Below are 24,556 nucleotides of genomic sequence, written 5' to 3' on the forward strand. Positions count from 1 at the left end.
TAGGTAGATATATCAGAAACACTTCAAAAGGGTGTGTGTGGGGAGGTGTCAGTGAGAGAGAGAGAAATAGCCCTCAGGGGCTTAGGGGTAAGAAAAATTTCAAAGCAAATAAAAACAACAACAATAAAAATACCTCTGCTTGCAGAGCACCCCTGACAGATAAGGCAATGCCAAGAGAAAGAACTCAGTACTTTACAAAATTTCCCATTCCATTCTGACTGCTCTACTTATCTGAATGCCTATTCTTATGCTGAAACAAAATCTGCTTTCTTTATCACCAAGTGGTTCAAACGCTGTTCTCAGAGCAAATTCACTTCCACTTTTTCCCTGCCATGCCTATTCGTTTTAAGACAGGAAGAATTCTTTCTTCTATTCTCATCTCCAGGGTTAAAAACAAACAAACAAACAAAAAAAACTCCCCTCTTCCTTCAATTCCTTCTCATGGGACATGGTTTTCAGATGTTTTACTATCTTGCTCAGTCTTCTTGAATGCACAGTTTGTATGATTAACAGTCCCCTTAAAACGTATCACTGGAACAAAAAAGAATCTGGCAAGCGTGACATAGAGAGGATCATTACTTCCTGTGATCTGAATGCTGTTTTTCTCTCCTACAACACAGAAAGTAAAATAGGGTCTCTTTAAGCAGTCACATAACATTACAAGTTTATTAAACAGGTGGCTAAATAATCACCAAGATCCTTTTTTCCTATAAACTACTGTTACATAAATTATCTTTCTGTACTCATTTGATGGCATTTTTAAATCTAAAGGTAGTATTTCATGTTTATTTTTTCCTGCTAATTTCTTTATAGTTATTCACTTTTGTGATTCAACAATAGCAATTGCATATGATTCAGCCTAGGATTTACTGTTCAATATACTCCAACTTCTAATTCACTCACTAAATTTAAGCATTTTTTTTGGAGTTGGGGGGGTCACCATAATCACAATGAGTGTCATAATCATATTTTTGGGGGGAGATGAGATGTATAGAGGTTAAGTGTAAAGTTGGGGGCAATAGAAAAATTTAAGTTTTAGGATTGTATGCTTACTCCAAACATAGAAGGCAGTGTCAGATAACCCAGAATACTAAACTTAAATAAAATTGAGTGTTCAGTTAAAAAAAAACTAAATCAGATATTTAGGAAAATGGCACTGTGGTACTCGTCACCCATAAAATCAACACAGGACTGAGAAGAGAGTTAATTTTGTTTTTTTTTTTTGCGGTACGCTGGCCTCTCACTGTTGTGGCCTCTCCCGTTGCAGAGCACAGGCTCCGGACGCGCAGGATCATCGGCCATGTCTCACGGGCCTAGCCGCTCTGCGGCATGTGGGATCTTCCCGGACCGGGGCACGAACCCGTGTCCCCTGCAACGACAGGCGGACTCTCAACCACTGCGTCACCAGGGAAGCCCAGAGAGTTAATTTTGAGGGAAAGAAAGGAGTGAGAGAAATAAAAAAGAAAAAAACAAGGGACCCAATTCAATTTTACTGTAGTAATTCTTACCACCACTGTTAAGTGGCACCTGAAAAAAATGTATAAAACAAAGTAAGGTTAATAGTAGTAATGGCTTGATAAATTACAAGGTATTTCCCCCAGCCCTCTCTATTTCTTGATTTTTTTCCAGAAAATTATTCAATTAAAAAAAATCACATTTTGTCAATGTCAACCTGGAAAAAAACCCCACTAAAATCCATATTGAGCTTTAAAAAACACAATCTACTACCTATAAGGATTTTTTTCTCCCTAAAGGAAATCAAAAGAATAGATGGTAAGGAAACACCTTTGAATGAAATATATAACTTTCATAAAAGAGACTGAAAAGATTTGCTATTAAATCTAACCCAATCTCTAAATATGATTATAGGTCTAATATATCTCTCATGCCTAATTGTAATCATAAATTTTTGGTTCAACTTAATTTAAAATGAATTTCATTCTTACCAGCTTCCCAGAGAAATAAAATATGTCAGAAGGTTTCAGAAAGACATTTACTGTATAATGAAATCACACTTAATGGCTGAATAAGGAAAAGGCAGCTAATTAGCTGAAGCTTCTACAGAAGAATACTATGGAGACTACGTGGAAATGGAGTTTTGTGATGAGCTTCAATCAGCTAGTACTAGAATCCCTTCAAGATACAGACCCATGCAAAGTGCACTCTGAAATTCCCTTTGACTACAGCTCCTCATCTTTGGCAAGTAAAAACTTTCTTTAGTGACAACATCTGAAGTTCTTAAGTATGCACATCTAAAAGACAGTTTGTTACTTACCTAAACTTTATCTGAATATATCTGCATACAGAATTTATTCTACCCAATATCCTTAGCCTAAAATTTTACCGAAAAATTCCTGTACACAATGGAAAATATAAAGCTAATTTTAAATGTCATGTACATCGCCAAATGCATTTTAATACTTTCAAGATGAGATGACTAAATTACAAAGTTCTAAAGTCTTCATATAAAAACTATCTCTCTCTCTCTCCCACACATGCCTGTCTCCTTCACAAGCAGGTAGAAACTGTCTCCAAGATTATCAGCCTGTCATGAACTGAAGAAATATTCTTTATGGAGCAGAATCAGCTCAGGCACATTTACAATCTGAACATTTACTGTTAATGTAAAACACAGGCATCATATGGAGCGACTGTTGACGAATGGTCTCCCTTAATTTCACCTTCTGATATCGGGGCATCTACTAGATTTCTTACATTCATTGCATCTCAGAAGCATAAGTATAAATCACAACAGAAGTACAAAGCTGCTGATATTTACAAATATGAAAAAGGCATCTTTTTTCTTTATTTTTCATCTGAAAGTCACAACATGCAGATGATTATTTGGGGCAGGGAAGAGAGAGAGAGAGAAAGAGCGTGTGAGAGCGTAGTTAGAGATAGAGTATTTAGAACTACTAAATATGTGGCATGTGACTGCTGTTTTATATTTACAACATAATAAACATATTCTTACTGTGGATTTATGTCAGGGTTAATTTTTTTCAGTTCCATAATGTCTTCTATAGTTTTTTCAATAGCATCAGGATGAACACTCACTGAAGTCTGCAGTAGCTGGAAAACATGTTTCAATCAGTTGCTTTGTCATGAACACTGGTGTCTTAAGTGGGGTCTATTTAAATAGGGGCCTCAAATATTTGTTTAAAACTTCTATATGAAGATAAGAAACTAAACTAAAGGCAAAAACTGATGTAGTATTTGAATTCTAGTAAATTTGATATTTTCACATTGGGGGTAGTACAATTTTCCTGATTAAGGTAATTAACATAACAAAACAAAAATACGTAAGTTTTTCTTTTACCATCTTCATCTGTTTTAAGCTACTTACATAGAAATATTATATTTTCCTTTTCTCACTCAACACACATGGCTTCCATTGTTAATGGGCATTATGTCTATGACTGTGTGAAGTACATGGGGGATATAGTCCTAAGGATGCCAAAATTAAATTAAATATTCAAGAATCTTGAGAAGCAGATTTTTCTGTCTTATGTGGATGCTTAACTATGTGCTATAAATGCTAGCATAGTGGCTTCTTTGATTTTCTTGGAAAATCTTGAGTATAAAGTTAAATGATTTGGATATTGATGAAATACCAGAGAGTTACCACTGCTCTTATTTTCATGGAATATTTATTTTATGATTTGGAAAGAGGTATAAAAAAGGATTAATTCAACAATGAAGTAATATGTGTGTCATAAATCTGCCTAGAAATTCTTGAGTGGCTGCTCTCATGTAAAAAGTACAGTGGTTTGTGATGGGAAAACAATTCATTCTTCTCAGTTTGCATTAGTATTCATAGCCAAAAGTATATTTTTCTTTCTTAAAATTTTTACTTTTTGATGATGGAGGTAAGTCTTCAATTGAAAAGTTGCTGAAAAATATAGGAACAATTTTACTTACCTTACTTTTTGAATCCCTCAGTGATGTTTCTGGAAAAGAGATGATTTAAAAAGCCATTCAAAAATTATCTTTTACAAGTGGTTTACAATTACTATACTGAAAAATAACAGTGTATCCTCAATTCCAGAAAGCCTACATTTTGCTTACTGCTTTGTTTCATGCTTACCGATTTTCATAGTTCTAGAAGCTCCAGGCTTGGTATTATAACAGATCCGTTGCAGTTCACATCTTCCAGTCAGCTTTCTCATTACAAATTTCAGACAACGCCACAAAAATTTACAGTAAAAATACAGGCACACCTGGATCAGCATTCTGTCAAAAACAAAAGATAGCACTCTTCCAATAGAACTCTGTAAGAGAATAGAAAGCAGCCACCACCAGCAAGCAAACAAGCCCAGAAGAAAATCAACCATTAGACTCCTGGGTTTACAAGCATATTTCATTATTCTAACCCCATGTTATTTTATTTGAGGTAGCTACAAAACCCATCATTGGGAGGGAAGCCCAAGGTCTGTAAGCACACACTTACTATGACTGCAAGCTCCAGAATACCCTATTCTAGTAAATTTGACACACCAACAAACTAAGAGTGAAGCACAGGGATCCATTCTTTTCCTACCTTTGCCTAAAAATATTTTCAAAGCAAATCAGTACCTCGAAAACAGAACACTTGTGTTTTAGAAGCTGTCCCCCATAGACACAGGGAAAGGGCATGCTGTGGCATCTGCCATCTTCTGCCCCCACGAATAGCCTCTCAGCCAGCCCCAATTCACTTCCAGCTTCTCCTTAGTGTCTTATTTTTGGCTTCTGTGTTATTTCTTCCCCTGCTCCCATTTTTTTCCCCCTTCCCTCTGCTTTCCTTTCTGTACTGTTGTCCTCTTTGAGGACTTTGTTGTGTGGCCACCATCTTCTCTGCTGACAAATCCCAATACTTCTTGGATGTGCCAGAATGCCTCCACAACAGTTCACTGAACAAGCATGTTGACCTTTGGTTCTTCAACATTCTCTGATTTAAACCTTCCAAAAACTCCACCTCTTGACAATTTGTTCTTGACTCCTGCTAAACAAAGTTTTCTTCATTGCACACCCTATCTCACTCCAATAATCCCATAACAAACTATAAAGTATATGGTCACCAATCATGCACTTATTCACAATGCCTCTGGCACATGTGAATTTGTGTTTTATGCCAACTTTTAGTTTTTAATATGTGAGTGTCTACTACTTCATGGAACTGCTCAGCATCTCAAAATGACTCAAGCTATAGAAGTAAAGAGGACTTATCATCCAGGAACTTATATTCAACCCATCTTCTCTGAATACTAGAGTTTTCCTATAAGGCAGAATTATTTTCCTAGAAGGCAGAATTATTTATATTACTTCCTATTGGTGTCATTTCTAAAAGATATTTCTTTTTCTCATATGTTCACTAATTCCCCCCAGCTCTAACATAAGGTGATCCAGGGTCATTAAGATGAATTTGTGTAGTTAATTAATATCCTCAATGATGTGGTTAATCCCTGAATTTGAACCAAAACCTTGATTGTGTTCCTTTGTTCAATTGTTCTGGCTCCAATATCTTGAACAGCCTGTGTTAAAAATAACAATTCCAACTGACTTATACAAAAGCATGGTCTGTAACATATAAGTGCACTGGAACAGAGACCTTCAAGATGGCGGAGGAGTAAGACATGGAGATCACCTTCCTCCCCACAAATACATCAGGAAAACATCTACATGTGGAACAGCTCCTACAGAACACCTACTGAATGCTGGCAGAAGACCTCAAACTTCCCAAAAGGCAAGAAACTCCCAACGTACCTGGGTAGGGCAAAAGGAAAAACAGAGACAAAGAATAGGGACAGGACCTGCAACTCTGGGAGGGAGCTGTGAAGGAGGAAATTATTCCACACAGTAGGAAGACCCTTCACTGGCAGAGATGGGGAGGGGGGGAAGCTTCGGAGCCATAGAGGAGAGTGCAGCAACAGGGGTGCAGAGGGCAACGCGGAGAGATTCCCGCACAGAGGATCAGTGCTGACCAGCACTCACCAGCCTGAGAGGCTTGGCTGCTCAACTGCCGGGGTGGGTGGGGGCTGGGAGTTGAGGCTCCGGCTTCGGAGGTCAGATCCCAGGGAGAGGACTGGGATTGGCTGCGTGCACACAGCCTGAAGAGGGCTAGTGCACCACAGTTAGCCGGGAGGGAGTCTGGGGAAAAGTCTGGAACTGCCTAAGAGGCAAGAGACCATTGTTTCGGGTTGCATGAGGAGAGGGGATTCAGAGCGCTGCCTAAACAAGCTCCAGAAATGGGCGTGAGCCGCGGCTATCAGTGAGGACACAAGAGATGGGCCTGAAACACTAAGGCTGCTGCTGCAGCCACCAAGAAGCCTGTGTGCAAGCACAGGTCACTATCCGCACCTCCCCTTCTGAGAGCCGGTGCAGCCTGCCACTGCCAGAGTCCTGTGATCCAGGAACAACTTCCATGGGAGAACACACGGCGCACCTCAGGCTGGCAACGTCATGCTGGTCACTGCCGCCACAGACTCACCCCACATTGTGTACCCTTCCCTCCCCCCCCCAGCCTGAGGGAGCCAGAGCCCTCTAATCAGCTGCTATTTTAACCCTGTCCTGTCTGAGTGAAGAACAGACACCCTCAGGTGACCTACACACAAAGGTGGAGCCAAATCCAAAGCTGAACCCCAGGAGCTGTGTGAACAAAGAAGAGAAAAGGAAATCTCTCCCAGCAGCCTCAGAAGCAGCAGATTAAATCTCCACAATCAACTTGATGTACCCTGCATCTCTGGAATACCTGAGTAGACAATGAATCATTCCAAAATTGAGGTGGTGGACTTTGGGAACAACTGTAGACTTGGAGGTTGCTTTCTGCACCTAATTTGTTTCTGGTTTTATGTTTATCTTAGTTTAGTATTTAGAGTTTATTATCATTGGTAGATCTTTTTATTGATTTGGTCGCTCTCTTCCCTTTTTCTTTTTAATATATAGATATATATATTTTTTCCTTTTTCTCTTTTTGTGTGTATGTGTATGCTTCTTTGTGTGATTTTGTCTGTATAGCTTTGCTTTTACCATTTGTTCTAGGGTTCTGTCTGTCTGTTTTTAAAAAATTTTTTTTAGTATACTTTCTAGCACTTGTTATCATTGGTGGATTTGTTTATTGGTTTGGTTGCTCTCTTCTTTCTTTCTTTCTTATATTACTTTCTAATTCTTTTATTTTTAGTATTTTTTATTTTAATAACTTGATTGTATCTTTTTCTTTCTTTCTTTTTTTTTCTCCCTTTACTTTTGAGCCATGTAGCTGACAGGTTCTTGGTGCTCCAGCCAGGTGTCAGGCCTGTGCCTCTGAGGTGGGAGACCCGAGTTCAGAACACTGGTCCACCAGAGACCTCCTGGCTCCGCGTAATATCAAATGGTGAAAGCTCTCCCAGAGATCGCCATCTCAATGCTAAGACCCAGTTCCACTCAACAACCAGCAAGCTACAGTGCTGGACACCCTATGCCTAACAATGAGCAGGACAGGAACACCCCCCCACCCATTAGCAGAGAGGCTGCCTAAAACATAATAAGGTCACAGACACCCCTGAACATACCACCAGATGCAGTCTTGCCCACCAGAAAGACAAGATCCAGTGTCATCCACCAGAACACAGGCACCAGTCCCCTCCATCAGAAAGCCTACACAAGCCACTGAACCAACCTTAGCCACTGGGGGCAGACACCAAAATCAATGGGAACTACGAACCTGCAGCCTGTGAAAAGGAGACCCCAAACACAGTAAGTTCAGCAAAATGAGAAGACAGAGAAACACAGCAGATGAAGGAAAAAGGTAAAAACCCACCAGACCAAAAGAATGAAGAAGAAATAGGCAGTCTACCTGAAAAAGATTTCAGAGTAATGATAGTAAAGATGATCCAAAATCTTGGAAATAGGATGGAGAAAATACAAGAAATGTTTAACAAAGACCTAGAAGAACTAAAGAGCAAACAAACAATGATGAACAACACAATAAATGGAACTAAAAATTCTCTAGAAGGAATCAACAGCAGAATAACTGAGGAGGAAGAACAGCTGGAAGATAAAATAGTGGAAATAACTACCACAGAGCAGAATAAAGAAAAAAGAATGAAAAGAAGTGAGGACAGTCTCAGAGACGTCTGGGACAACATTAAACGAACCAACATTAGAATTATAGGGGTCCCAGAAGAAGAGAAAAAGAAAGGGACTGAGAAAATATTCTAAGAGATTATAGTTGAAAACTTCCCTTATATGGGGAAGGAAATAGTCAAGACCAGGAAGCGTGGAGAGTCCCCTACAGGATGAATCCAAGGAGAAACATGCTAAGACAGATATTAATCAAACTATCAAAAGTTAAATACAAAGAAAAAATATTAAAAGCAGGAAGGGAAAAACAACAAATAAATGGATTAAACACCTAAATGTAAAACAAGACACTGTAAAACTCTTAGAGGAAAACATAGGCAGAACGCTCTATGACAGAAATCACAGCAAGATCTTTTTGGACCCACCTCTTACAGAAATGTAAATAAAAACAAATGGGACCTAATGAAACTTAAAAGCTTTTGCACAACAAAGGAAAACATAAACAAGAAGAAAAGACAACCCTTAGAATGGGAGAAAACATTTGCAAATGAAGCAACTGACAAAGGATTAATCTCCAAAATTTACAAGCAGCCCATGCAGCTCAATATCAAAAAAACAAACAACCCAATCCAAAAATGGGCAGAAGACCTAAAGAGACATTTCTCCAAAGAAGATATACAGATTGCCAACAAACACATGAAAGGATGCGTAGCATCACTAATCATTAGAGAAATGCAAATCAAAACTACAATGGGGTATCACGTCATACCACTCAGAATGGCCATCATCAAAAAATCTAGAAACAATAAATGCTAGAGAGGGTGTGGAGAAAATTTACATTGCACTGTTAGTGGGAATATAAATTGATACAGCCACTATGGAGAACACTATGGAGGTTCCTTAAAGAAACTAAAAATAGAAGTATCATATGACCCAGCAATCCCACTACTGGGCATATACCTTGAGAAAACCATAATTCAAAGGGTCATGTACCACAGTGTTCACTGCAGCTCTACTTACAATAGCCAGGACATGGAAGCAACCTAAGTGTCCATGTGGCACATATGTACAATGTAATATTACTCAGCCATAAAAAGAAACAAAATTAAGTTACTTGTAGTGAGGTGGATGGATGTAGAGTCTGTCATACAGAGTGAAGTAAGTCAGAAAGAGAAAAACACTGTATGCTAACATATATATGGAATCTAAAAAAAATGGTTCTGAAGAACCTAGGGGCAGGACAGGAATAAAGATGCAGATGTAGAGAATGGACTTGGGGACATGGGAGGGGAAAGCGTAAGCTGGGATGAAGTGAGAGAGTGGCATGGACTTATATACACTACCAAATGTAAAACAGATAGCTAGTGGGAAGCAGCCACATAGCACAGGGAGATCAGCTTGGTGCTTTGTGTCCACCTAGAGGGATGGGATAGGCAGGGTGGGAGGGAGAAGCAAGAGGGAGGAGATATGGGGATATATGTATATATATAGCTGATTCACTTTGTTATAAAGCAGCAACTAACACACTACTGTAAAGCAATTATACTCCAATAAAGATGTTAAAAAAAAGACAATAAAGATGTTAATAAAATTTTTAAAAAGGCACAGGGAATGGAGGAAACATATAAGTAACTAAATTTCTACACTAAAATGTGGTAGAATCCTTTGTAGGCATTAGAATTGTATTCTGGAGTAACTAATAACATAAAATGTCCATAATATGCTTATCAAATAGAAAAATGTTTGGAAAGAACATGTGTGGAATAATATATTTTTTCTTTAGTAAATAAAACCAAAAATTTAATGATGATATATAAACGAGAAGAAAAAGACTGGCAGGATATACAACAAAATGATTAACAGTGGTTTTTCTGGGTAATGGAATTATGAGTAATTTTAATTTTCTTTTCTGGTTAGGTATATTTTCTTTTTTTAGTATGTATATATTATTTTATTTAAGAAGAAAGTTATAACTACAATTAAAATGTATAAAATGATCACCAAAAATCATTACAAAAGTACATATGAAGTTTCTATGTGAAGTCATATTCTGCTGAAAGACAAAAAATGGATTTACTATGTTGTGAAGTCTGAAATTCAACTGTTTTAGTCAAATATGTTCTAAGATCTGTTATGATTTAGATTATCAGCTTCCAAAAAACAGTAACCCTGAAAATAATTAATGGAACATTTTAATTAGATGAGTGAGAAATTTTATAGAACAACAACATGGTCTCTTGGAAAAAGTTTTCCATTCTTCCAACTATTGGATAGCTATGACAGAAGAAAAGATTGAGAAATATCCTTGTTAACTTGTTATCAGCCTAATGGTAATGATATTAATAACTGGTTGGCATTAATCCTATTACAAGTCAGGGAAAAATCTTTCCATGATATCTGCCCTTATGGAACCCATGTGCAAATTCCAGTAAAGTTTGCCCAGTATGTGGGCCAGGTTCTCAAATGATGCCTCTTTTATGTCTATGCATTAGGACTCCATAATAATCAGGTTCTTGTAGTACTAAATCGTCCTAGAGAAAAAGGTTCTAATTACAGCTTAAGGAGTATTTTTGTATTCAGCCTACTTAGTATACAAGCCAATTAAATTAAACTACAGAAAGTTTCCCCTATGCAACTTCTTCATCAGATCTATACAAAGATGTGGCTTGAGACCTAGAGGTGTCATCCTATGTGGCAGGAAGCATCCAGATGTGAGTGACTTATAGCCCATCTAAAATTTCTCCCACTGGCCTCCTTGCATATGAGAAGAAAATGCCTGGGGAACTGTTTTGCATCAAGACAGTCTTATATAAAAGGAGAGAAAAGACATCACGTTCTATGCTTTTCTTTTTTCTTTTTTTCAATTCCCCTGAGGGTATTCAGACTGTCAAAGACAGGGAAATCCAGTGGAAATCCACAGTGAGGAGTTAGAGATGATGCATCATTTCTTAGGGCTCACTGCTCTGTGAGGTGTATCACAACCCTCTCACATAATCACAGAAACAATAACACAAATCATGAAAGAGAAATGCTCATTTCAATTGTGAACTGACATTTATACACTGCTTCCTTACCCTTTCATAATTTCTGGGCGAGTGTCCTGATAATGTTATTTATTATCCAGGATATATTTTGATTTTTTCCTTTTTTTTGTAATGGGCCAACAGGCCTACAAATATTTCATTAAAAACCAGCTTGTTATGCTAGGCACTGTACTTTCTTTCTATGTTATGTATTATATTTTTTCAAACAAGATCATCAGATCAAACAATGCCTTGACAGATACAATTTATTTTGCACTTAGATCGATCGTAAATGTAAGGCATGGTCAGAGATGGAAATACCAGCGCTACCCCTTACTTTGGAAGCCCGATTTTTTATTTATTTATTTTTTTGCTGTACGTGTGCCTCTCACTGTTGTGGCCTCTCCCGTTGCAGAGCACAGGCTCCGGACGTGCAGGCTCAGCGGCCATGGCTCACGGGCCCAGCCACTCCGCAGCATGTGGGATCTTCACGGACCGGGGCACGAACCCGTGTCCCCTGCATTGGCAGGCAGACTCTCAACCACTGCGCCACCAGGGAAGCCTGGAAGCCCGATTTTGATGAGCGAACAAATACCCAATTTGCTTTCTCGTGAAAGGACCAGATCAGCAAAACCTCCATATGAGCATCTCAGGATGGCTGTTCTTCACCATCAAGCGCTACCAAGAGATCACTTCTTAAATGTTTGGTCCTATTTAAGTGCCTCAGTTTATGGGAAAACTACTTAAGGTAGAGAGAACAATCAAAATGATTAAATATTTGGGGAGAATGTTAAATTGGTTTGGCATGTTTACCCTTAAAGGAAGAAATGAATCTTTAAAGCTTTAAAACTAATCAGTAGTTGGTTTAGGAAAAAAGAAAGAAAGGAAGGAAGAAAGGGAGGGAGGGAGAAAGGTAGGAAAAGTGTGTCCCTTTCCAATCTGAGTTTAGGAATAGGAACTTTTGTATTTATAGTACCTTTCCTCCTTTTAATTTCCTTTATCTCCTTTATGTTTCTGACTACATGCCTGGAGTGAAGGCATCTCAGATGTACCTGTGTAGCAGATCCCATTTGCTTTCTTTAATCCTATCCTCCTGTTCCTATCCTTAGAAGAAGAATTACTGCCACACTCTCTCCACCATCTGAACCCTATGTTCAGAGGGTTTATAGCTGTGCTTGTTTTATTTTTATCTCCTAGCCTGAATCATCAAACCAGTAATCTTAGGTTTATTTACAGGAATATTTTGCTTTTATTCTTCATAACACTAGACTTAGTTTTCTTATTTCTGATTGAAGATTCGCAAATCACTATTGAAAAGATCTGCTACATTTTGTAGGAACAACAATCAAATTGTCAAGACTACAAGGAGAAAATACTGATCACCATCTCTTATTTTTTTTTTTTTTTTTTTTTTTTTTTGGCGGTACGCGGGCCCCTCACCGTTGTGGCCTCTCCCGTTGCGGAGCACAGGCTCCGGACGCGCAGGCCCAGCAGCCATGGCTCACGGGCCCATCCGCTCCGCGGCATGTGGGATCCTCCCAGACCGGGGCACGAACCCGTGTCCCCTGCATCGGCAGGCGGACTCTCAACCACTGCGCCACCAGGGAAGCCCTTATTTTTTTTTTTTACGTGTGTGTTTTTTGTTCATTTGGTTTTTTTTTTTTTTTTTTTTTTTTTTTTTTTCTGTGCTGCATGGCTTGCTGGATCTTAGTTCCTCAACTCAGGGGTTAAACCAGGGCCCTCCACAGTGAAAGTGTGGAGTCCTAACCACTGGACCACTAAGGAATCCCCACCATCTCCTATTTTTAACAACTATATGCATAGATGGCAGTTTTTTTATGTTTGTTTCTGTGTTTTCAATCATAGCTTTCTGATTGTGTTCCAAAAGGAGCCACTGTAGTTTCCAAAGATGAATGCCTTGCTTAAGCACTGGAAGAATCTGATTTAATAAAAAGAGCTACTTACACATGTTCTATTTCCAACATTTTCTGTTACTGCCATTTACTGATATGCTGCAGAGTGAAGTTTATGCTGAGTTCACAACAGTGTCCTTCCATAAGGCAATTATGATCACTTTTATCATTTAACATTCATCCTCTAGCTGGCACAAGAATAGCCACCCAATATAAATAACTTATTCAAAATGAATCATATTTCTGCTACCAAATAAAAGTGAGCTCCTGTCTTGTGCTTCTTTGTTAGAGGAATCCATTCAGCAGGGATGAGGCCTCTGAAACAGGAGATGCACCTAGGACCATGTAGTCTCCTGCCTCTGGGGTGAGGGGGTGTGGGTACCTGTAGTACAACACTACTCCATCATCTTAAATTTGTGACTCTGACATCTTCTTTTGGAATAGTAAGAGAAAAGTGGCTTATTTTGAACAGTTTCAATGAATTTGCTAATGAAAGTTAATTCTTGCTTGAAGAAATCCTGTAATAAACAAGAAGTACACTGTTGGTGAGGAAGCATACATACAAAATAATCACAATTCTTGGATCAAAATCAACTTTTCTAAACAGAACACTTTTCATCTAAACGGCCATAAAGAACAGCAGAGTGCTCAATGTTTCCAGCATTTCATGTACTTTCTAAAATGACATTTAAAAAAATTTTAGCTGCTCTGTTGAAGTTCCTAATTAGGGGCACTGACAGTCAGTTGGAAATTAATTTGTCAACAGGTATTTGGCCTAGTAAATGGGCCCCTCTAAATAATGAGCATTCTACTAGGAAAAGAGGCCACAGAGGACTTGATACTTGAACTGGAAAAGTGAAATCATACAAAGAAACCATTTGTGGGCCTCTAGAAAAACAAGATTATTTCGCACATTGAGCAGTGGGGAGGCAGTGTGGAGCCCCTGGTCTTTTGCATCATTCTTTTTTTTTTTTTTTTCGTCGTGTGGCATGTGGGATCTCAGTTCCCCAACCAGGGCTCGAATACACGCCCCCTGCAGTGGAAGCATGGAGTCCCAACCACCGGACCGCTTAGGAAGTCCCCCCTTTTCTATCATTCTTTACCTGAAGAAATCATGCTGCTTTTTAAAGGTAGTGGGTATAAATCTATCATGGAGAGATATTATTACAAATTTTATTGCTATAGTAAAGGGCACTATTTTTAATTCCAGGGAAATTTCATACGAGGGATTAGAGAGCAATAGCTGACTGTGGTAAAACTAAAATAATAAATAAATTAATGGTTTATCCTTTTCCTTTCAAAGAAAGGGAGACAAGTTTCTCTTAGATTACTAATGACATCACTATTCAAATAAAAATTTAATGATTAAATACATACACTTTCCAAGATTTATTTTTAAAATTCAGATTTTTTCTAATTGGATAATACATTTATTAGCTTATTTATAAGGGAAGCAGCAAACACATTATGCTTTGACACTTAAGAAGCATTTAGCTGGGAATCGGGAAGATGGCAGAAGAGTAAGACGCAGAGATCACCTTCCTCCCCACAGATACACCAGAAATACATCTACACGTGGAACAACTCCTACAGAACACCTACTGAACGCAGGCCGAAGACCTCAGACACCCCAAAAGGCAAGAAACTCCCCACGTACCTGGGTAGGGCAAAAGAAAAAAGAAAAAACAGAGACAAAAGGATAGGGACGGGACCTGCACCAGTGGGAGGGAGCCGTGAAGGAGGAAAGGTTTCCACACACTAGGAGACCCTTCGCGGGCGGAGACTGTGGATGGCGGAGGGGGAAAGCTTCGAAGCCACGGAGGAGAGCACAGCAACAGGGGTGTGGAGGGCAAAGCGGAGTGATTCCCGCACAGAGGATCGGTGCCGACCAGCACTCACCAGCCCCAGAGGCTTGACTGCTCACACGCCGGGGCAGGCGGGGCTGGGAACTGAGGCTCGGGCTTTGGTCGGAGCGCAGGGAGAGGACTGGGGTTGGCGGCTTGAACACAGCCTGAAGGGGGCTAGTGTACCACGGCTAGCCGGGAGGGAGTCCGGGGAAAAGTCTGGACCTACCGAAGAGGCAAGAGACGTTTTCTTCCCTCTTTGTTTCCTGGTGCGCGAGGAGAGAGGATTAAGAGCACTGCTTAAAGGAGCTCCAGAGACGGGCATGAGACGCTAAGGCTGCTGCTGCCGCCACCAATAAGCCTGTGTGCAAGCACAGGTCACTATCCACACCCTCCTTCCGGGGAGCCTGTGCAGCCCGCCACTGCCAGGGTCCCGGGATCCACGGACAACTTCCCCGGGAGAGTGCACGGCGCGCCTCAGGCTGGTGCAACGTCCCGCCGGCCTCTGCCGCTACGTGCTCGCCCCACATCCGCAGCCCTCCCTCCCCCCGGCCTGAGTGAGCCAGAGTCCCCAAAGCAGCTGCTCCTTTAACCCCGTCCTGTCTGAGCGAAGTACAGACACACTACGGCGACCTACACGCAGAGGCAGGACCAAATCCAAAGCTGAGCCTGGGAGCTGTGAGAATAAAGAAGAGAAAGGGAAATCTCTCCCAGCAGCCTCAGAAGCAGCAGATTAAAGCTCCACAATCAACTTGATGTACCCTGCATGTGTGGAATACCTGAATAGAGAACGAATCATCCCAAATTGAGGAGGTGGACTTTGAGAGCAAGATTTAAGATTTTTTCCCCTTTTCCTCTTTTTGTGAGTGTGTATGTGCATGTTTCTGTGTGAGATTTTGCCTGTATAGCTTTGCTTTCACCATTTGTCCTAGGGTTCTATCCGACATTTTTAGTGTTTTTTTTTTCTTAATAATTATTTTTTATTTTAATAAATTTATTTTATTTTATCTTACTTTGTATTACTTTATCCTTTTATTCTAAGCCGTGGGGATGAAAGGCTTTTGGTGCTGCAGCCAGGAGTCAGTGCTGTGCCTCTGAGGTGGGAGAGCCAACTTCAGGACACTGGTCCACAAGAGACCTCCCAGCTCTACATAATATCAAACGGCGAAAATCTCCCAGAGATCTCCATCTCAACACCAGCACCCAGCTTCACTCAATGACCAGCAAGCTACAGTGTGGACACCCTATGCCAAACAACTAGCAAGACAGGAACACAACCCCACCCATTAGCAGAGAGGCTGCCTAAAATCATAATAAGTCCACAGACACCCCAAAACACACCACCAGATGTGGATCTGCCCACCAGGAAGACAAGATCCAGCCTCATCCACTAGAACACAGGCACTAGTCGCTCCACAAGGAAGCCTACACAACCCACTGAACCAACTTTAGCCACTGGGGAGAGACACCTAAAACAACGGGATATACGAACATGCAGCCAGCAAAAAGGAGACCCCAAACACCGTAAGATAAGCAAAATGAGAAGACAGAAAAACACACAGAAGGTGAAGGAGTAAGATAAAAACCCACCAGACCTAACAAATGAAGAGGAAATAGGCAGTCTACCTGAAAAAGAATTCAGAATAATGATAGTAGAGATGATACAAAATCTTGAAAATAGAATAGACAAAATGCAAGAAACATTTAACAAGGACCTAGAGGAAATAAAGCTGAAACAAGCAATGATGAACATCACAATAAATGAAATAAAAAATACTCTAGATGGGATCAATAGCAGAATAACTGAGGCAGAAGAACGGATAAGTGACGTGGAAGATAAAATAGTGGAAATAACTACTGCAGAGCAGAATAAAGAAAAAAGAATGAAAAGAACTGAGGACAGTCTCAGAGACCTCGGGGACAACATTAAAAAAACAAACATTCGAATAATAGGGGTTCCAGAAGAAGAGAGAATGAAAGGGACTGAGAAAATATTTGAAGAGATTATAGTTGAAAACTTCCCTAATATGTGAAAGGAAATAGTTAATCAACTCCAGGAAGCACAGAGAGTCCCATACAGGACAAATCCAAGGAGAAACACGCCAAGGCACATATTAATCAAACTGTCAAAAATTAAATATGAAGAAAACATATTAACAGCAACAAGGGAAAAACAACAAATAATACACAAGGGAATCCCCATACGGTTAACAGCAGATCTTTCAGCAGGAACTCTGCAAGCCAGAAGGGACTGGCAGGACATACTTAAAGTGATGAAGGAGAAAAACCTACAACCAAGATTGCTCTACTCAGCAAGGATCTCATTCAGATTTGATGGAGACATAAAAACCTTTACAGACAAGCAAAAGCTGAGAGAGTTCAGCACCACCAAACAGGCTTTAAAACAAATGCTAAAGGACCTTCTCTAGGCAAGAAACACAAGAGAAGGAAAAGACCTACAATAACAAACTCAAAACAATTAAGAAAATGGGAATAGGAACATACATGCATTAAATATAAATGCATTAAAAGCTCCCACCAAAAGACACAGAGTGGCTGAATGGATACAAAAACAAGACCCATATATATGCTGTCTACAAGAGACCCACTTCAGACATAGAGACACATACAGACTGAAAGTTAGGGGATGGAAAAAGATATTCCATGCAAATGGAAATCAAAAGAAAGCTGGAGGAGCAATTCCCATATCAGACAAAATAGACTTTAAAATAAAGACTATTAGAAGAGACAAAGAAACACACTACATAATGATCAAGGGATCCATCCAAGAAGAAGATATAACAGTTGTAATTGTTTATGCACCGAACATAGGAGCACCTCAATACAAAAGACAAATACTAACAGCCATAAAGGAGGAAATCGACAGTAACACATTCATACTAGGGGACTTTAAGACCCCTCTTTCACCAATGGACAGATCATCCAAAATGAAAATAAATAAGGAAACAGAAGCTTTAAGTGATACATTAAACAAGATGGACTTAATTAAAATTTATAGGACCTTCCATCCAAAAACAACAGAATACACATTTTTCTCAAGTGCTCATGGAACATTCTCCAGGTTAGATCATTTTTTGGGTGTCACAAATCAAGCCTTGGTAAATTTAAGAAAATTGAAATTGTATCAAGTATCTTTTCCGACCACAATGCTATGAGACTAGATATCAATTACAGGAAAAGATCTGTAAAAAATACAAACACATGGAGGCTAAACAATACACTACTTAATAATGAAGTGATAACTGAAGAAATCAAAGAGGAAATAAAAAAATACCTAGAAACAAATGACAATGGAGACACGATGACCCAAAACCTATGGGATGCAGGAAAAGCAGTTCTAAGAAGGAAGATTATAGCAATACAATCCCACTTTAAGAAACAGGAAACGCCTCGAGTATACAACCTGACCCTGCACCTAAAGCAATTAGAGAAAGAAGAAAAAAAGCCCCCCAAAGTTAGTGGAAGGAAAGAAATCATAAGGATCAGATCAGAAATAAATGAAAAAGCAATGAAGGAAACGATAGCAATGATCCATAAAACTAAAAGCTGGTTTTTTGAGAACAAAAACAAAACTGATAAACCATTACCCAGACTCATCAAGAAAAAAAGGGAGAAGACTCAAATCAATAGAATTAGAAACGAAAAAGGAGAAGTAAAAACTGACACTGCAGAAGTACAAAAGATCATGAGAGATTACTACAAGCAACTCTATGCCAATAAAATGGACAACCTGGAAGAAATGGACAAATTCTTAGAAATGCACAACCTGCCAAGACTGAATTAGGAAGAAAGAGAAAATATTAATAGACCAATCACAAGCACAGAAATTGAAACTGTGATTAAAAATCTTCCAACAAACAAAAGCCCAGGACCAGATGGCTTCACAGGCGAATTCTATCAAACATTCCAAAATATAGCAGAGGGAGGAACACTCCCAAACTCATTCTACGAGGCCACCATCACCTTGATACCAAAACCAGACAAGGATGTCACAAAGAAAGAAAACTATAGGCCAATATCACTGATGAACATAGATACAAAAGTCCTCAACAAAATACTAGCAAAGAGAATCCAACAGCACATTAAAAGGATCATACACCATGATCAAGTGGGGTTTATTCCAGGAATGCAAGGATTCTTCAATATACGCAAATCAATCAATGTGATACACCATATTAACAAACTGAAGGAGAAAAACCATATGATCATCTCAATAGATGCAGAGAAAGCTTTCGACAAAATTCAACACCCATTTATCATAAAAATCCTGTAGAAAGTAGGCATAGAGGGAACTTTTCTCAACATAATAAAGGCCATATATGACAAACCCACAGCCAACATCATCCTCAATGGTGAAAAATGGAAACCATTTCCACTAAGACCAGGAACAAGACAAATTTGCCCACTCTCACCACTCTTATTCAACATAGTTTTGGAAATTTTAGCCACAGCAATCAGAGAAGAAAAGGAAATGAAAGGAATCCAAATTGGAAAAGAAGAAGTAAAGTTGTCATTGTTTGCAGATGACATGATACTATACATAGAGAATCCTAAAGATGCTACCAGAAAACTACTAGAGCTAATCAATGAATTTGGTAAAGTAGCAGGATACAAAATTAATGCACAGAAATCTCTGGCATTCCTGTACACTAAGGATGAAAAATCTGAAAGTGAAATCAAGGAAACACTCCCATTTACCATTGCAACAAAAAGAATAAAATATCTAGGAATCAACTTACCTAAGGAGACAAAAGAGCTGTATGCAGAAAATTATAAGACACTGATTAAAGAAATTAAAGCTGATACAAATAGATGGAGAGATATACCATGTTCCTGGATTGGAAGAATCAATATTGTGAAAATGACTCTACTACCCAATGCAATCTAATGATTCAATGCAATCCCTTTCAAACTTCCACTGGCATTTTTCACAGAACTAGAACAAAAAGTTTTACAATTTGTATGGAAACACGAAAGACCCCGAATAGCCAAAGCAATCTTGAGAATGAAAAACGGAGCTGGAGGAATCAGGCTCCCTGACTTCAGACTATTCTACAAAGCTACAATAATCAGGACAGTATGGTACTGGCACAAAAACAGAAAGATAGATCAATGGAACAGGAGAGAAAGCCCAGAGATAAACCCACGCACATATGGTCACCTTATCTTTGATAAAGGAGGCAGGAATGTACAGTGGAGAAAGGACAGCCTCTTCAATAAGTGGTGCTGGGAAAACTGGACAGGTACATGTAAAAGTGTGAGATTAGATCACTCCCTAACAGCTTACACAAAAATAAACTCAAAATGGATTAAAGACCTAAATGTAAGGCCAGAAACTATCAAACTCTTAGAAGAAAACATAGGCAGAACACTCTATGACATAAATCACAGCAAGATCCTTTTTGACCCACCTCCTAGAGAAATGGAAATAAAAACAAAGATAAAGAAATGGGACCTAATGAAACTTCAAAGCTTTAGCACAGCAAATGAAACCATAAACAAGACCCAAAGACAACCCTCAGAATGGGAGAAAATATTTGCAAATGAAGCAACTGACAAAGGATTCATCTCCAAAATTTATAAGCAGCTCATGTAGCTCAATAACAAAAAATCAAAAAACACAATCCAAAAATGGGCAGAAGACCTACATAGACATTTCTCCAAAGAAGATATACAGACTGCCAACAAACACATGAAAGAATGCTCAACATCATTAATCATTTGAGAAATGCAAATCAAAACTACAGTGAGGTATCATCTCACACCAGTCAGAATGGCTCTCATCAAAAAATCTAGAAACAATAAATGCTGGAGAGGATGTGGAGAAAAGGGCACACTCTTGCACTGCTGGTGGGTATGTGAATTGGTACAGCCACTATGGAGAACAGTATGGAGGTTCCTTAAAAAACTACAAATAAAACTACCATATGACCCAGCAATCCCACTACTGGGCATATAACCTGAGAAAACCATAATTCAAAGAGTCATGTACCAAAATGTTCATTGCAGCTCTATTCACAATAGCCCAGAGATCGAAATAACCTAAGTGTCCATCATCCGATGAATGGATAAAGAAGATGTGGCACATGTATACAATGGAATATTACTCAGCCATAAAAAGAAATGAAATTGAGCTATTTGTAATGAGTTGGATAGACCTAGAGTCTGTCATACAGAGTGAAGTAAGTCAGAAAGAGAAAGAGAAATACCATATGCTAACACATACATACGGAATTTAAGAAAAAAAAATGTCATGAAGAACCTAGGGGTTAAACAGGAATAAAGACACAGACCTACTTGAGAATGGACTTGAGGATATGGGGAGCAGGAAGGGTAAGCTGTGACAAAGCGAGAGAGTGGCATGGACATATATACACTACCAAACGTAAGGTCGATAGCTAGTGGGAAGCAGCCACATTGCAGTGGGATATCAGCTCGGTGCTTTTTGACTGACTACAGGGGTGGGATAGGTAGGGTGGGAGGGAGGGAGACGCAAGAGGGAAGGGATATGGGAACAGATGTATATGTATAACTGATTCACTTTGCTATAAAGCAGAAACTAATACAGCATTGTGAAGAAATTATAGTCCAAAAAGGTAAAAAAAAAAAGATTGTTATTATTTTGAAACCAATGGTCAATGAAAATCCTCAAGTTTCTTTCTTGATGTGTCATTTATTATGCTAGCTTCAGTTTCACACAAATTATCAATGTTAAGTCATATTTATAAAACAAACGTGTCAAGTTAAAAGAGAAAAATTTGTATCAGAACACATAACTGATAGGGATATGCCAGTTCCATTACCCTTGGTGCTGCTCTGTGTGAAATTAGAGTGGTAGATTTTTCACTATATCATTTTTAAATCATCAAATACAAATTAATTTAAAAATATAATCTCTATTAAACATAGTTTTGCACTTATTCAATTTAACAAAAACTAACAGAAACAAATGCTACTATTTCTCCTAAAATGGCTGGTTTTGAGCCCTCTCAAGTTTTTCTAAAACAAAAACACTGAAGAAGAAATTCAGTAGTACAAGTCTTGGCACAAACTTCACCACTACCACCTCCCCTTTTACAAAAGGAGCTCCTGACTTCTAAGCTTCAGCTAACACTAAAGCTCTCTGTTAACACTAGTCTACAGCTAAAAAACACGACGTTTACACTCAAGGGGGATTTATAGATACCAATTTTTCATGAGTGTGTAAACAGATATGTTAATGTCATGGCAACCAAAAATGTATCGAGTTAAATACTTTGGTGGTAAATGACCTAGTGATTTTTCAAATACTATCTTTTTACACATCTGAGATAAACAGGCTGAGGAGTATTCTGTATAATAAAACAAATGTTAATGCCTGTAAATGGTTTAATAATGACCTTCTGAGAGGTTTTTGCAATTCTAAGATTGAATTGTGAAACACCAGTAGCTACACCAAAACATAGTGAATCCCACCCAAAATGACCTAGATGCTCCAGAATTACAATGCAATGAAAACCAGTGGGAAAAAGAAAATCTTAAATTGCAGCCACTGAAAGAATTAAATCACTTCCTAAAAGAAGTAAACCCACTAATTATTTTCTTATAGAAAATAGCCAGAACAAGGGACGAGAATATGCAATATAGGTAGGCCACCATCTTGCAGGAAAGAAACTCAATGTTCTAGAAAGTGTGTCTTATTTTCTAACTTTCAGGACCAAATTAACTTTATTTTGTCATATTTTAATATAATGTAAAATTTCTCTGAGAATTTTATTTATAGAATTGTGAATGACAGTCAATATTCTTGAAAATAATTATAACTATAGGTCCAGCTAAATGGCTTTCAAAACAAAACATGATCACTCTAAAACACACAAACATATATGGTACCCTATACAGCACAGTCTTCAGGGAACCAAAAATTAATGCAGATTTAAGAGACATCACTGAGGCAGGAAAAGCAAAAGCTTAGAACATATATTTTTCACCAAAAACAAACATTTGAAAATGCCTCTATGGGTTGGCCAGCCAACCAAAATCTACATTTAAAATTACTTTTTTTTAGGAAAATGATTCTACACAAATTATATTGATTCCTTGACTACTAACGCCTCAAACCTGAACCTTGGGGCTTTAGAAACACAAGGCATCAAAGTGTGCCTGCCCTATGGTTTTGTGCCTATATTCTTTTATAATATCTTGTAATCTCTTACTTGTAAGTGCTCTCTCTTAACATCAGTATGGGTATAGAGTTGGCAGAGAAACCTTATGGCAAAATTGTTCTTAGCCAAAATACAATGCTATTTTATGCAGTCCTAGAGAACTGGTTATAGGATCACAAATGGTGAACAGAAATATTATACTAATTGTTAAGGAAGTTTCTCCATTTCAGAGTGCTCATCCAGGAAACCATAAATACTTACCTCAGGAAGTGCTTCATTGTGCCTGTTTTGATTATCCAGGTGTTATACAAATGGTTCTCAAGTAATTGCTTCCAAATTTGCCTATGTCAAAGTAAATGTAACCTGTGGAAGAAATTAGATACACTTACTGTTAATGGAGCTGGAAATCCCAACCCCCAAATTTCTGCTTACTTTAGTAAGCAGATAAGGTACTATGCACCCAGAACTTTACCAGCTGAACTGCCCACACAGCAATACAATTCAATGGATGGCAATTATAGCTAAAGCCTTTCACTTTATAATTACACAATTAGTGTCTCATTTTAAGTCACTTGCTGGAGAAATTGTTAGTTTCACGAGCAATCCCTTCAATAGTAAACTTTTCCTCTATTTTGGATACTGTTCCTATATTTTGAAGAACAGTATTTGTATGAAAGATAAAAATGAAGAACTGTTAAATTAACTATTCTGATTTCCAGATAGCAAATGTTCTTTTTTTTTTTTTTTTTGCGGTACGCGGGCCTCTCACTGTTGTGGCTTCTCCCGTTGTGGAGCACAGGCTCCGGACGCGCAGGCCCAGCAGTCATGGCTCACAGGCCCAGCCGCTCCATGGCATGTGGGATCCTCCCAGACCGGGGCACGAACCCGCGTCCCCCGCATCGGCAGGCGGACTCTCAACCACTGCGCCACCAGGGAAGCCCGCAAATGTTCTTAAATCTGGCAGCCTCAACCTTCCAGAAGTACAACTCAAAAAATAACTAAAAGCAACTGGTAATGTCTCTAAGCTAAAAAATAGCTGATAAAGAGCAGGTACTGCAAACAAATGAATGATATGTCCCATTTTGGGGGGCTTTTTGAATAACACAGTGAAATTATATAATTGTTTAGCACATTTCAGTTTACAATATACTTTCACAAAATCCACTATATCAAGTTATTGGTCTTCCAACAAGGAAGGACACCAGAAGCTGCCTACAAAGCAGCAAATTGGTATGAGATGTGAAGAAACAGACTAGAGAAGAGATAGTGGCTGGAAGCAATAGCAGAATGAAGTTACCTCATGAGAGAGAGACAAACGGAATGCTAGCTGCAACAGCAAGGTAAGGTACTACCTTGTGGACAAATGGCTTACTGCAGAGATACAATTACCCACTAGAACGGCCCAGGGAATATGGAAACTCAGCCTAAACAAAAGCCAGTCTTTTCGCTTTTTAAAAAATTGAGGTATAGATAATTTACAATATTACATAAGTTTCAGATGTACAACATAGTGATTCACAATTTTTAAAGGTTATACTCCATTTATACTTATTGTAAAATATTGGATATATTCC

The 24,556-nt window shown here is 38.8% G+C and overlaps 1 protein-coding gene across 2 annotated transcripts in view; it reads right to left on the minus strand.

The window, feature by feature from the left end:
* The window catches only part of ELMOD1 (ELMO domain containing 1), a gene marked incomplete at both ends in the record, with an annotated part of 62,768 nt that extends 39,508 nt beyond the window's left edge, over positions 1-23,260 (minus strand). The window contains 4 exons of one of the 2 annotated variants that reach the window (XM_081238863.1): positions 2,975-3,072; positions 3,922-3,950; positions 4,088-4,233; positions 23,244-23,260. In XM_081238863.1, coding sequence (XP_081094989.1) covers positions 2,975-3,072; positions 3,922-3,950; positions 4,088-4,233; positions 23,244-23,260 — 290 coding nt within the window. Of the gene's footprint in view, positions 1-2,974; positions 3,073-3,921; positions 3,951-4,087; positions 4,365-23,243 lie in introns of those variants that run through there. The other variant, XM_081238862.1, reaches the window with a different exon arrangement.
* Between the last annotated feature and the right edge of the window lie 1,296 nt (positions 23,261-24,556).

Source organism: Mesoplodon bidens (assembly GCF_964165515.1).
Source record: "Mesoplodon bidens genome assembly, chromosome: 7".
Lineage (NCBI taxonomy): Eukaryota > Metazoa > Chordata > Mammalia > Artiodactyla > Ziphiidae > Mesoplodon > Mesoplodon bidens.